This window comes from Cynoglossus semilaevis, chromosome 9 (assembly GCF_000523025.1).
Source record: "Cynoglossus semilaevis isolate Cse_v1.0 chromosome 9, Cse_v1.0, whole genome shotgun sequence".
Taxonomy (NCBI): Eukaryota; Metazoa; Chordata; class Actinopteri; order Pleuronectiformes; family Cynoglossidae; genus Cynoglossus; species Cynoglossus semilaevis.
Window position 1 is genome coordinate 1,214,846 of NC_024315.1, and position 11,654 is coordinate 1,226,499.

Sequence of the window (11,654 nt, forward strand, 5' to 3'; positions counted from 1 at the left end):
ATCTATTGAAAAGAAGTCCAAAAGCCGCCTGGTACTTTCATCAGTACCACGTGTACTTGTGCAGTTCTTCCAAAAAGTGTAAAGTGCTCGTCTTCTGATATCAACACGCTTTTCTGTAAATTATTTACAAACGTCCGTCCACGCCATCCTCAACTTTCATCAACACGTGAGAAGTTGATTCAAAAAACAGAAGATTCACATCGAGAGCAGGAGGAAAAGAGGTGAAAAAAAGTCAACTATGATCAGCGGGTCGCCACCTCTTGGCCCAGTCTGGAACAACAGGGTCACCTGTGTATTTATACATTTAAAAAAAACTGTTGTTATTGTTGTTGTAGGTTGTCAATGATATTGACAAAAAAAAAAAAAAATTCCAAACCCTATTGGCTTATATATTCAGAGGTCCAGGTTCACAGCGTGTGAGTGCAACTCAACGACCAAAGCACTAATTCACAAAAACAGTTCTAAACAAACCTCTCTATGATAAACTATAATACTGAAATATAACATTTCAATAATAAGCAAAAAGGCCAAATATACTGAAATAAACAACCCAGGGCATCCATAAATATATATATATATATTTCAATATACATAAATCAAGTGTATGTAGAAGGTAACAGGTGGTACTGCGTGGTGAAGTTGTACTACGGCCTGACTGCAGACTGTGTACTGATGGACCGTACACCTGAGTACGGACTGGAGATTCCACAGGGAGGAAAGAAAAACACAGCATGTGTTTGAATCTTGTGTCTGTCTCTAACACACACACACACTCACTCACACACACACGTTCTCTGGTCACACATGAGCTCAGCGCTCAGTTCCATTTAGACAAACACACACCCAGGAGAGGTTCCTTCTCTAAAATGATAGTTATCTTTGGAGAGAAAGATACAAAAGGGAGAAAAGCAACAAAAGCAAAAAAATAAAATAAAAATAAATCAGAGAGCAGTTGTTCACGTTTCCGTTCAGTCTTGTGGCAAAGTTTGTTTCCTTCTGAAAACCCTCAGAAGTGTTTCAAAAAAAGTCTTTGTTGTCGTCGTTTTGTTTTCTTTGCATAGCCTGACAGTGGTCACGCCTCCTTTCCTGGAATCAGGAGCTTTTCTTTTTTGTTTTCTTTTTTTTTTTTTTTAAACTCTTGCAGCGACAAAAGGAGTGTGTAGAAATGATAGCTGTCAATGTTGGGTGGAGAGCTTTGGTCCATGAGCCCCCTCGTCCACCCCGAGCTGGTCACAGGATGTTTGAGAGCCTCTCTTCCCATGAAGCTTTGCGGCTCACAAGGTGGACTCTTTCTGACGCTCCCGTCCGTTAGTCGTCTTCTTCACCTTGGAAATGCCCTCCAGAGCTCCTGACTCAGTGACTCTGCACACACACAGGAGGGGGAAGCCATCATTTTTGTGACATGAAAGGTCACAGAGGTCAAGTTTTTTTTTTTTTTTGAACAGGTGTGTTCTTACACTTCGTCCATCTCCACGTCGTCTTCGTCCTGGGGCAGCTGCAGGTAGGGGTTGTTGGACGCCGGTCGGAACTTGTAGCCCGTCATGACGAAAAAGATGAGAGTGGACACTTCCACCAAGAACTGTGGACACAGACAGGAGGAGAATCGAGGCGTTTGGTGAAGGGTGGGAGAAAAGATGTTAAGATAGACGAAGGACGTTAACACAACGACGAAGACTCAACTGACAAAAGACAGACCTTCCTCTTGATAAACAACATTAGGAGTAAACCCCAGACCAGGGTCGACAAAGACACACTCTTGTCTGACAAAATACTTCTCTACATATTACAGAACATCATGTTCCTGGTACAAAAGTGTGTGAAAAGTGCAACGACTGACTCCACTGCCTGGGGTTACTTCAACATCCACATGTCCAGATGATACGAGTGGAAAAAAAACAAAAACCGCTCTGTCAGTTTCTGCTTGGTCATCGCTGAGTCAGCCTTTGACCCTCAGACACAGCTGTTCTCGTCTTACCTCGTAGCACCACTGCCACTGGAAGGGCATGGTGACCTTGAGGAGGATGGCTATGATCCTGGTGAAGTAGATGTAACAGACAATCTAAGAACAAAAACACAGACGGGTCAGAAACACTGCAGCGGTGACACGTCCTCATTCAACACTCGACCGCTGCTCTCACCATCACGTAGTAATGTCGGAAAAGTTTGAGCTTCTCCAAGTTCATGGCAGCTGAAAGACACGACGGAGAGGAAAGTTATTTCAACTCGTTAAACTTTAAACCCGTTAAATCTGAAGCTGGGCAGGATTCTCACCTTTGCCATCTGTGCTGGAGGCCTCCTGTAGATGACGGATCGACCTGGAAACACGTCGGGAAATAGAATCATTCAATAACAAACATTTTACTGTTTACGGCTTCAAACCAACAAACGCAGACTGAGTCTGATACCAATTATCGCTAAAGTGATGAGTAATATAATATAATTGTACTGATTATCTCCTATTAACTGACTGATCTTTAAGTTATTAAATCATGGTGGGCAAAACAATAATAATTATAATAAAAATGTATGATATAAATCAGTGTGATGGGATTATCTGATGTTAACTTTGCATTTTACCCTCACAGTTCTTCTTCTTCTTCTACTGATATGTGCATAAAAAATTTTAAAAACTCTAATGTATATGATACGATGTGTATATGTTTAAAAACATATACACATCGTATCACCAGACTCTTGCCAATACACACTCCATATCGACAACTAATCCAGGTTTAAAATGACTTCAATCTGATGCCAAGTTTCAACGTTGTTAAACCAAGTTTTCTGGTTCGTGTGTGAATGACAGTGTGTTCCTGCAGCACCATGTTTGTCCAATATCTGGTGAACAGAACCAGTCAACGCTAACCTTCAACTTTGTCTTTGTTAATTACACTGGTAACTCAGAAACAAGCAGCGCTGAGAGGAACTGACCAGACGACAGGGAACAGGATGGCTCCACAGCAGATCAGGTCCACGAGGAAGAGGATCTCCTTCCACAGGTAGTATTCACTGGAGCCTTCCTCCGTGGACTCGATGATGATGTAGGCTACATTAGCAAGAACCTGCAGGCAACAGGTGACAGATACATGAGCGCAGACTGTTCCAAACCACACATTACTGACCTGTCACACGCACACACACACACACACTGACCTGCAGGGGGATGACGATCATGAAGATCTTCTTCTCTTTGTCAGACAGGATGTATTTGACAAAAGCCCAGCCGGTGCCGATGAGTGCCAGGGTGATGAAGAGCAGAGCTCCCTTCAGCCTGGAGACCACAACCACACACACATTGATTTATTTTTAAAAAAAAGGTAAAGTCAAATAAAAAAAAAATATGTAGATGGAACTTGATCGCAGACGGCAGTTCTTACAGATGTGTGATGTAATACATGACGGCCCAGCCTTCGATCGGATGACCCTCGGTGTTGATGAAGTAAAAGTTGATCTGGGTGAAATAAAAAAGAGTTACATTCAGAGACCTGATCAACACCAGCTAATGAGTGTTGACAGTGACTGTGCTGACACTTACACTGTGGAACACCAGTGACGTGGACTTGGTGAAGGCCAACGCTGCCATCAGCCAGTGGATCTTAAACACACTGAACCTGGAGGGAGGATTGACATGGAAGTAACAAAAAAAAAAAGGTCACTTTTGACTTTAACATCAACATCTCCATGATGGTTACGTTACGTCAGTGTGTACATGTTCCACACAGTTTTGGTCCTGTAAAACAAACACTACCACAATCTGACAGGAGACAGGAAGAGAAGCAGACCAGTAAACAAGGGGGCGCTGTTTAGCACTGTTAGTTAGAGTGTTACTATTGGTTAGTGGGAGCTTTTTCTCAGACTGTGTCTTTACTCATTTATTGGCAGTGGACTCACAACATGCACTACTGTCAGTGTGTGTGTGTGTGTGTGTACCTATGCTTCATGAGTGTGTACACCCAGACCATGGCCGCAGCGAAGAAGACCCCCGCCATGCAGATATAAAGACGAGACAGCGGGATCTCGGCTGCTGACAGGAAACCCTCGGGATTCTTCTCTGTAATCTCAACCTGCAGATGACGGTCACAGGTTTTTGTTTTCAGCCATTATACACATTTCCAAATTCTCTCAACTGAATCTTGGCCTGAAGTGTTGTCTTTATGGACAAAGTGTCCCAAACACAGTTCAATAATAACATCCTCATAAATATAGCCCCATCAGGACACACACACAGGTAGCTAACTTACAGAGAGTGAATAAGGCAGTTTGAAGCCAGGAATCCTGTTCTGACAGTAGTGGAATTTGAGGCTGTACGGACCCTCGGACCGTGGGCCGAACACCATGTGGAACTGAGGAGGAGGGATACAACGGGTGATGTGTACAAAAGCTAAAATTTAAACCAGAAATGTCACAGCATACACAACATTAACATTTATTAACAAAAAAATTGTTTAACATTTCTAGGCAAGACACCTGCGGTACAACAGGCAAATAACGTGTCACACTCCAGCACGACCAAATGAAACGGTCCAACTTTTACTTACGCTGAAATTGTAGGAGCCATTGACTTCGTCCACAGCCAGAGACAGCTGTTTGGTCGTCCCCAACTGAAACACACAGTAACAGATTAGAGACGGACTCAGTGGAGGAGACGACGGTCAGAAGTAAGAGAGAAGAAACACGTCTCACGTTGAATCCATTCTCCTCCACTTTCACAGTGTCTACTGGTGCCTTCACCTCCACCTCATCCTTCTTCTCAACCTTCTTTGTCTCATGTACTGGTGTCTGAGTGTTGTCCACTGGATTGGCCTCAGCAGCAGGAGCAGCAGTAGCATCAGTAGCAGGAGCAGCAGGAGCAGCAGGAGCAGCAGGAGCAGCAGGAGCAGCAGGAGCAGCAGGAGCAGCAGGAGCAGCAGGAGCAGCAGGAGCAGCAGGAGCAGCAGGAGCAGCAGGAGCAGCAGGAGGAGCGTCAGCAGCCTCCCTGGTTTTCCTCTCACCTACAGCAAACAGGCGATGACAGTTATGGAGGGAGCGCGGCTGCCGTGGGCAGAGTGGAAACACTGAATGACTTTGTCAGACTGTAGGTGTGAAAGAACAGACCTTTAGCTACATCTGCCTTCAGTTTGGCTGTCAAGATGTTGTCTTGGTTCCCAAAAGATTTCACAGTGACGCTGCACAAACAAACACACACACACAAAGTCAATAAGGGTTGAGTACAGGTTGGGTAATACTTCAACATATGTTTGTTTGGAAAGTAGATATAAAAAACAAGTGTAAAATAAGAACATAGGCTATTATAATGAAGAGTGATTAAAAATGTGATCTTTTAAGAATTATATTCATTATATATTTGCTGGTAATGCAAGTTAGGGAAGGTGTCCAATAAAACAGACAATAAATGGAAGAACCCCTGACTTGATAAGGTCACAATAACAAAGAAGTCAGGAGAAGGACTGGTGGTTGATACTGATATAAAAGAAGTTAACAATATACTACATTTTAATGATGTAAAAAATGCAAACATGTACATTTCCAGTGGTAAAGGAGTAGCAAACACCTTTACACAAGCCTAGAGTGCCCTCTAGGGGCACATGAAAATCTTCAACCAAATGAGACACACACTTCAGTCTTTCTGTGACAGTCACCTGAGGGGTTTGACATTGAGAATGAAGAGAACGAGAGGCTCCTCATCATTACGAATCAGATCAGTCAGTATGAGTGGACACTCTTCAGTCTCCTCAGCCTGAACAAGAAGAAACAAACTGAGTTTTCACCCACGCCATATCCAACAACATAAAAATCAAGCACTGGTTTCAGGCTTCAGTCAGTGACGGGGTGGACTCACTGTGTAGGTCAAGACTCGGCTCACGCGTGACCTGGAGAGACTGAAGCCGACCTGCACAGAGTAGAACCGATGCGATCATTTATACAACAATAACACAAAAAACAGAGAATTTTCTTCTTGTCTTTTTACTTCGCACCTAAAGACTGAGTGCAGCTATTTTAGTTTAAAACAAAATTAGACAAACATAAAAAAAAATTAAAAAAAACAACTGACTATAATCAACTATAAACAGGAGCCTCTGTGGAGAACAGACTTGTAACAGGAAAATAAACACCTTTAAGACAAAGTCTACAGGGATAAATTGTTCTATTTTGGTTTAATTTATTGTATGCAGTAAAATCCAGTTTCTTTTCAGCAGAATGTATTTTTCTCTAGGGCTGTGTATTGGCAAGAATCTGGCAATACGATAGGTATCACGATACAGCGGCCACGATACAATATATTATGACATAGTGCGATACGATAGGCATGGCAATATATTGAATTTTTTTAAGCAATTTAATCATGATAAAGACAATGCTGTTCCATCTGAACATCAGGTTACTATCATTAGAACAGAGGGATCTACATTTGGAATCACTAGAGAAGAAAGAAAAGAACAAGAAAACAAACCAACACCAGGAATATTGGACTGTTCTCAAAGGGTTTCCTTGTTATAGATCTCTACAGAGAGTCATAATATCAACATTAAATAGATAATCATAGAAGTGTACTGTGTTTAAACAAAAAAAAAAACTCACACACCACACATCAACTTTACTGTTTGATGTTTTTTTTTCCTTCTGCTTTTGTTGTTCCGAGTGCTTCACAACTTTCTGTCTAAGTTTCTGGTATTTATAAAGCACCCACTGTTGTTTGTCAATGTGAAATAAGATACATTTGACTTAAGTGGTGGATAACTGAAGAGTATGTGTCACAGGCTTTTCATTTTTAAATAATTAGAGTGAGACTGTGTACACAATGTTGAAGTTACAGAGAAACATAGCTGTTTTTTATTTATTTTTCACGATGGTAAGGCTATAGTAAGGTGTGTTTTGGGTGGTTTTTGAAATATTCATATAAAATATTTTTGGAGTTTTAAACAAAATATTCACTTGGCAGCATGTTTTAGGACCTAATCTTGCATTTTAATGCATTTCTGGGACTTTTTATTTTTGTAATACTGTAAAATACTGCAGAGACTTGTTACCGGTTGAGCACTGTAGTTCACTAGCTGTGAAGGAATGCGCAGGGAAACCAGGTTGACGTCCAAGGTGGCATTAGCATAGAATCCAAAGTTGTTTAGGTCAACAGCAGCACGGGTTTCATTCTGTGAAGACAGACAGTGAGGGAGGTTAAGGGAAGAGCCTGTAGTAAACCTCACTGACTCTTTTTCAGACAAACAACACGTTGTACTGCCCTCCATTACAGCTCAAACCATTAAACGTGCACCAACAGTTTTTTCCACTGATAACAAATAATGTTGTGCTCAAAGTTGACTTAACTTCCCGTTCCTCCACTGACCAGAGAGCCTCACCTTTGTTTGGTCTTTACAACAGCGTTGTGTTTCAAATATTTCCCTCTCCTGCCCCACAATTTAACTTACCCTAACTTTTAACTTTAACTACCCATTCAAGACATTTATTTTCAAACGGAAAATACAAGCAAAAGGCAGATGAACACACAGCCATATGCCGAGGGATTCCTTTTGTGTCGTTATGTGGTCCCTTATTTCCTTAATATGTCCTTATCTTGTATGATAAGGAAACATTAATTATTATTAATATTTCTTGAAAATACTATATTATTTTCAAACAACTCAAACTTCTACACAAACTGCTTAGTCGATTGTCCGCCATCACAGCCAAGTACCGCACATTGAAATGCTGAACTCCATCCACTTCCATTAGCCCAATGCTACATGTTAGCTCCCGACCAACCAACGCTCGAGTCTTAGTCTTACTTACCCACAGGGTGAGCTTGTGTATCCTCGCCTTGCAGCTAGTCAGCAGAAGCACGAGTAAATAAGCCACAACACAGCTTCTCTGTGCCACTGCCATCACCGGTCACTGCCTGCTAACGTTCGGCTAAAGTTAACTAGCACCCGCTGGTAGGAACCTGGAGAGCGAGCTCCGCCGTTTGGTCTTTACTATCGAGGAGGAAGTTTCAGCGTTATATTCCCTCGATATCGGCAGTGATGTCGCACCGTCTGTTAGCAAATTCGGACAGAAACGTTATTTTTCCTATTCTTTTGTGCTTTCATCGCGTAGGCTCCCAGCTAGCTTGTAGGCGTTACAATCTCATTTCCGGGTCCGTCATCAAGAGCAAAACATTGCGCGATGGTCCGACGAACACGTCACTACATGTTACGTTACACATTCAAGTTTGGGTTGTCGAAACCGTACACACAATGTTACCGAATTTGAATAGGTATGTGGAACATAAAGTAAACTACAAATATGTTAACTATAGGCGGAATGAGTAGGATCTAAGCGTTTCAAGAATGCGTCGAGTTCGTCACGTGGTCCAAACTACTTCCGGGTCGCTGTCATGTGATTTCTTTTTTTCTCCACGTAGAATGAAAAAGCTGCGTTTCAGACGTACACGTCATGATTCGATTAAAAAACACCGATAGGCTGTTAGTTAAAGAGAAATAGCCTACATTTCATTAAGAACTCTGCAGAATTAAATGATCTAAACTGTTCAATATTGTTAAATAATCATTTTGACCTTTGCGTTTTTTAAATTTAGTTATGTAATACATTATAGAAAGATAGAAGAAGAGAAGATTTAAGGTTTTAGTTTGATGAGATGCAACAATGGTTTTGAAACAGGAGAGTCATTGACATCACCTTCAAATTATTTCTAATAATAATAATACATTTTATTTCATAAGTGCCTTTCTGTCACCAAAGGACACCTAAATTAAACTTTGATTTAATTTTATTAATTTATTAATTTAAATTTTGTCAGTATTCTGTTGTGACATTACCAGGCATTTTCTCTGTGTAAACATTGAATCTAGAACAACCAAAGCTTAATATTATATTATTAAAACACATGAAAATTTGAAAATACAACACACATCAGTGGTATTTGTTTCTGTTTGTCCCAGTAAATCTTTTTTTCACAGGCAAAAAAAAGAAAAAAGTATGTGCTATAACATCGCATACACCGCTAATACTAACAATACTGCCAGTATATAGGAGCTATACACTGGGGGCCAACCCTAGTACACATTTGATATGATCTCAAGGGCCAAATATAAGTACACTGTGGGCCAGATTTGGCTCCTGGGCCTTAGTTTGACACGTGGGGCGTAGCTTATGTGTCAAACATTAAAGAAAGGCAGAAACTCTAAACAATGTTACGACAAATATGAGTCAAGACCACAAACACTGGAGTTTATTAAAAAAAAACATTCATAAAATCATGATTTTTGAATGCTTATATTCCACGACCCTGTGGTGCTACCGCTAATGTTTGGGGCAATTACAACACCCTCCTGCTGTGCCGACACTGACATGGGAGCAGAAGGAGCTGCAGCAGAGGAGGCGCTGGCAGCTGCAGCAGCAGACTGTGTCCCTGCAGAGGAACAGAGACACATTTATTAGAACAGACCAAAGATCACGTTATAGAAGCCATGGTTTGGTCTTCGTCTGGTTTGGAACATACCAGCCCCTGCACTTGAGCGTTGTTGTTTCAACCTCTTCGCAGCATTGTTCTGGCCCATCTTGTGTAAGATCTCAACAGTGACGTCCACGGCCGTCTCTTCACCGTACCTGTCAGTCACTAAGCTGACTGTTTCTATCCGGGACGCATTTTCCAGGTAATATTTGGGAATCGGTTTGCAACCTTCTAGGACCCGGATTGACAGGTAAAACTTGAATGTTTTGAAGTCGTCGTTGATCAGGTCTTCCAGAACCTCGAGGAGCAGCTCTGGAACCACCATCATGGTCCACTGAACTGGAGGAGGAGAAGTTAAACTGAAACAGTACAGAACCGACATCTGCGCTTTAAAACTGAATGTGTGGCCAACAAACTATGTTTATTTACTTTATGGAATTAATATAATATTGTACAATTTAACGGTGGACATTAAAAGAGATAAGATATCTATCTGTCTATCTGTCTTTGAGATGTTCAGTTTTATATCTGCTGAGGTGTAACATGCTACTCAGTTTAACTCATTTAACTAAGTTGCTGTTAATCACAGACCGTCTGTGTAATAGTGTAATAATGTATTTACAGTCACCGGTATTAGCAGTGAAGGACAGGATGCCGTAGCCGTGGTCATAAATTTGAGTAAATCATTGATAAACTACGACTGACTGCCAACTATGAACACAAGTTAACCATTCTCGTGGCTACGCCTCATACAGAAAAACAAAGATTTAGTAAAGTGGAAGTAAAAAAACTCAACCCACAGATTCTCACGTTAACTAACATCCAGAGCTGGAATTCAACAACCACATCCTGACGCTGTCCCAGAGACATTTGCTTGAAGGTTTGAATGGTGAACGGGCTTCATCTGTGAGGACGACTAACCTGAACTACACTCTGGCTTATTGATTTATAATACCTTAAAACTGAGAGTTGAACTTTAAAGACGCTCACTAAGACCCTACCGCCCCACAAACGTCTATGTATTTCATAAAAGTACACACAGAGATAAGCAGTCAGACTTACCAGGGCTTCACACTCACACAGAGACGGCGGTGAGACAGGACAGGAAGTGGTGAAACACAAGGACGTTTTTAAAGAGAAACTGACTTCCTTCAGGGAGTACAGCTCGACACATTTATAAAAAATACCAAAACTACAGTGAAGTAACTCTCTCTCTGTTATACTAGAGCGAAACAATACTTTGTTTTGACTAGAGTGAAACAATACTTTGTTTTTTGTTTTTTTTACACATCAGGTTTTCACTCTCTTGTGTTTCGTTGGTTTAAAGTGAAAGTATCTGAGACTTTCACTTTCACTGTAAACACCAGGTAAATCTGTGTACCTGTGTATGTACCTTTAAGACGTACACACCGTAGACATTTGTAGGATCTGTTTTATAAGAAATCGGTTTCGTGAGATTTCTGCTATGGGCTATGCTATAGCACATACTTTTTTTTTTCTTTTTGTTGTTGTTTGAGTTCAATAAAAACTCCAGAACTCCAAAGGCTACAGATAAAGAGACATAATAAGAAACAAATACCACTGTATTTTCTTTCTTTTTTTTAAATAATATTAACCTTTGGTTGTTAGATTACGCAAAACTAAAGTTTGTTTCCATGTGAAATAATTCTATATTACAGATCTGAAGAAAAGGGAAAACAACAATTGCCATCAATTTTTTAATAAATATTAAGTTTGGCCAAGACTTCGTCTCAGTTTTTAATTTTGTCCCAGTGTGGATTTGAGTTTGACGACCCACTTTACTAAAGGAGAATGATTAACCTACATTTGTATTGACCCCTGGAGTTCATTTGGTGATATTTTGTACATACTGCTCACTTACTTTGTATTTTATTTGTAAGTCAAACCAAGCCATCGAATGACCAGAAAAGATGAAACGGTGAAGGATTATTAGACAGGGCTGACGCTGCGTTAGCAGAGCGCAAAAATGACATTTGAGTTATTTTGGTCAAATGACCGTGAATGTACAGATATTTGGTAGAAAAAATAAAGAAAATCTCTCTCTCTCTCTTACGCACACACACACACACTCACACACACACTCTTGCCCTCCATGCTTCAGCACTACACTGTTTTATTCTTGAACCTCCCTTCCTTCCTCCTCTCAATATACCAACAGAGAACGCCCATAGGTTGGCTTCAGAGGCCA

General features: G+C 40.9%; 1 protein-coding gene across 2 annotated transcripts; it reads right to left on the reverse strand.

The window, feature by feature from the left end:
- Positions 1-633: 633 nt before the first annotated feature.
- gpr108 (G protein-coupled receptor 108) lies at positions 634-8,366 on the reverse strand. Of its 2 annotated transcripts, XM_008316309.3 has the most exons (18): positions 7,786-8,365; positions 7,029-7,148; positions 5,840-5,890; positions 5,640-5,737; positions 5,095-5,165; positions 4,684-4,991; positions 4,539-4,601; positions 4,242-4,343; positions 3,931-4,064; positions 3,536-3,611; positions 3,378-3,451; positions 3,154-3,271; positions 2,932-3,062; positions 2,272-2,315; positions 2,139-2,188; positions 1,976-2,059; positions 1,458-1,579; positions 634-1,362 (listed from the first exon to the last, which is right to left on the reverse strand). In XM_008316309.3, exons 1-18 carry the CDS (start codon positions 7,876-7,878, stop codon positions 1,275-1,277), a joined length of 1,827 nt encoding a protein of 608 aa, XP_008314531.1. In that variant the 5' UTR covers positions 7,879-8,365; the 3' UTR covers positions 634-1,274. The 2 variants fall into 2 exon arrangements, with proteins under 2 accessions (XP_008314531.1, XP_024914602.1); XM_025058834.1 differs by lacking the exon at positions 634-1,362 and having other exon boundaries at positions 1,454-1,579; positions 7,786-8,366.
- Positions 8,367-11,654: the final 3,288 nt, after the last annotated feature.

What these genes read in the sequence shown, in the direction of transcription:
- gpr108 (XM_008316309.3), bottom strand. Translation starts at nt 7,878, where the DNA reads ATGGCAGTGGCACAGAGAAGCTGTGTTGTGGCTTATTTACTCGTGCTT. An exon ending in ATGTATTACATCACACATCT is followed by an intron (nt 3,272 to 3,377) that starts GTAAGAACTGCC and finishes TGTGGTCTCCAG; the next exon opens with GCTGAAGGGAGCTCTGCTCT. An exon ending in CTCCAGCACAGATGGCAAAG is followed by an intron (nt 2,189 to 2,271) that starts GTGAGAATCCTG and finishes CGTGTCTTTCAG; the next exon opens with CTGCCATGAACTTGGAGAAG.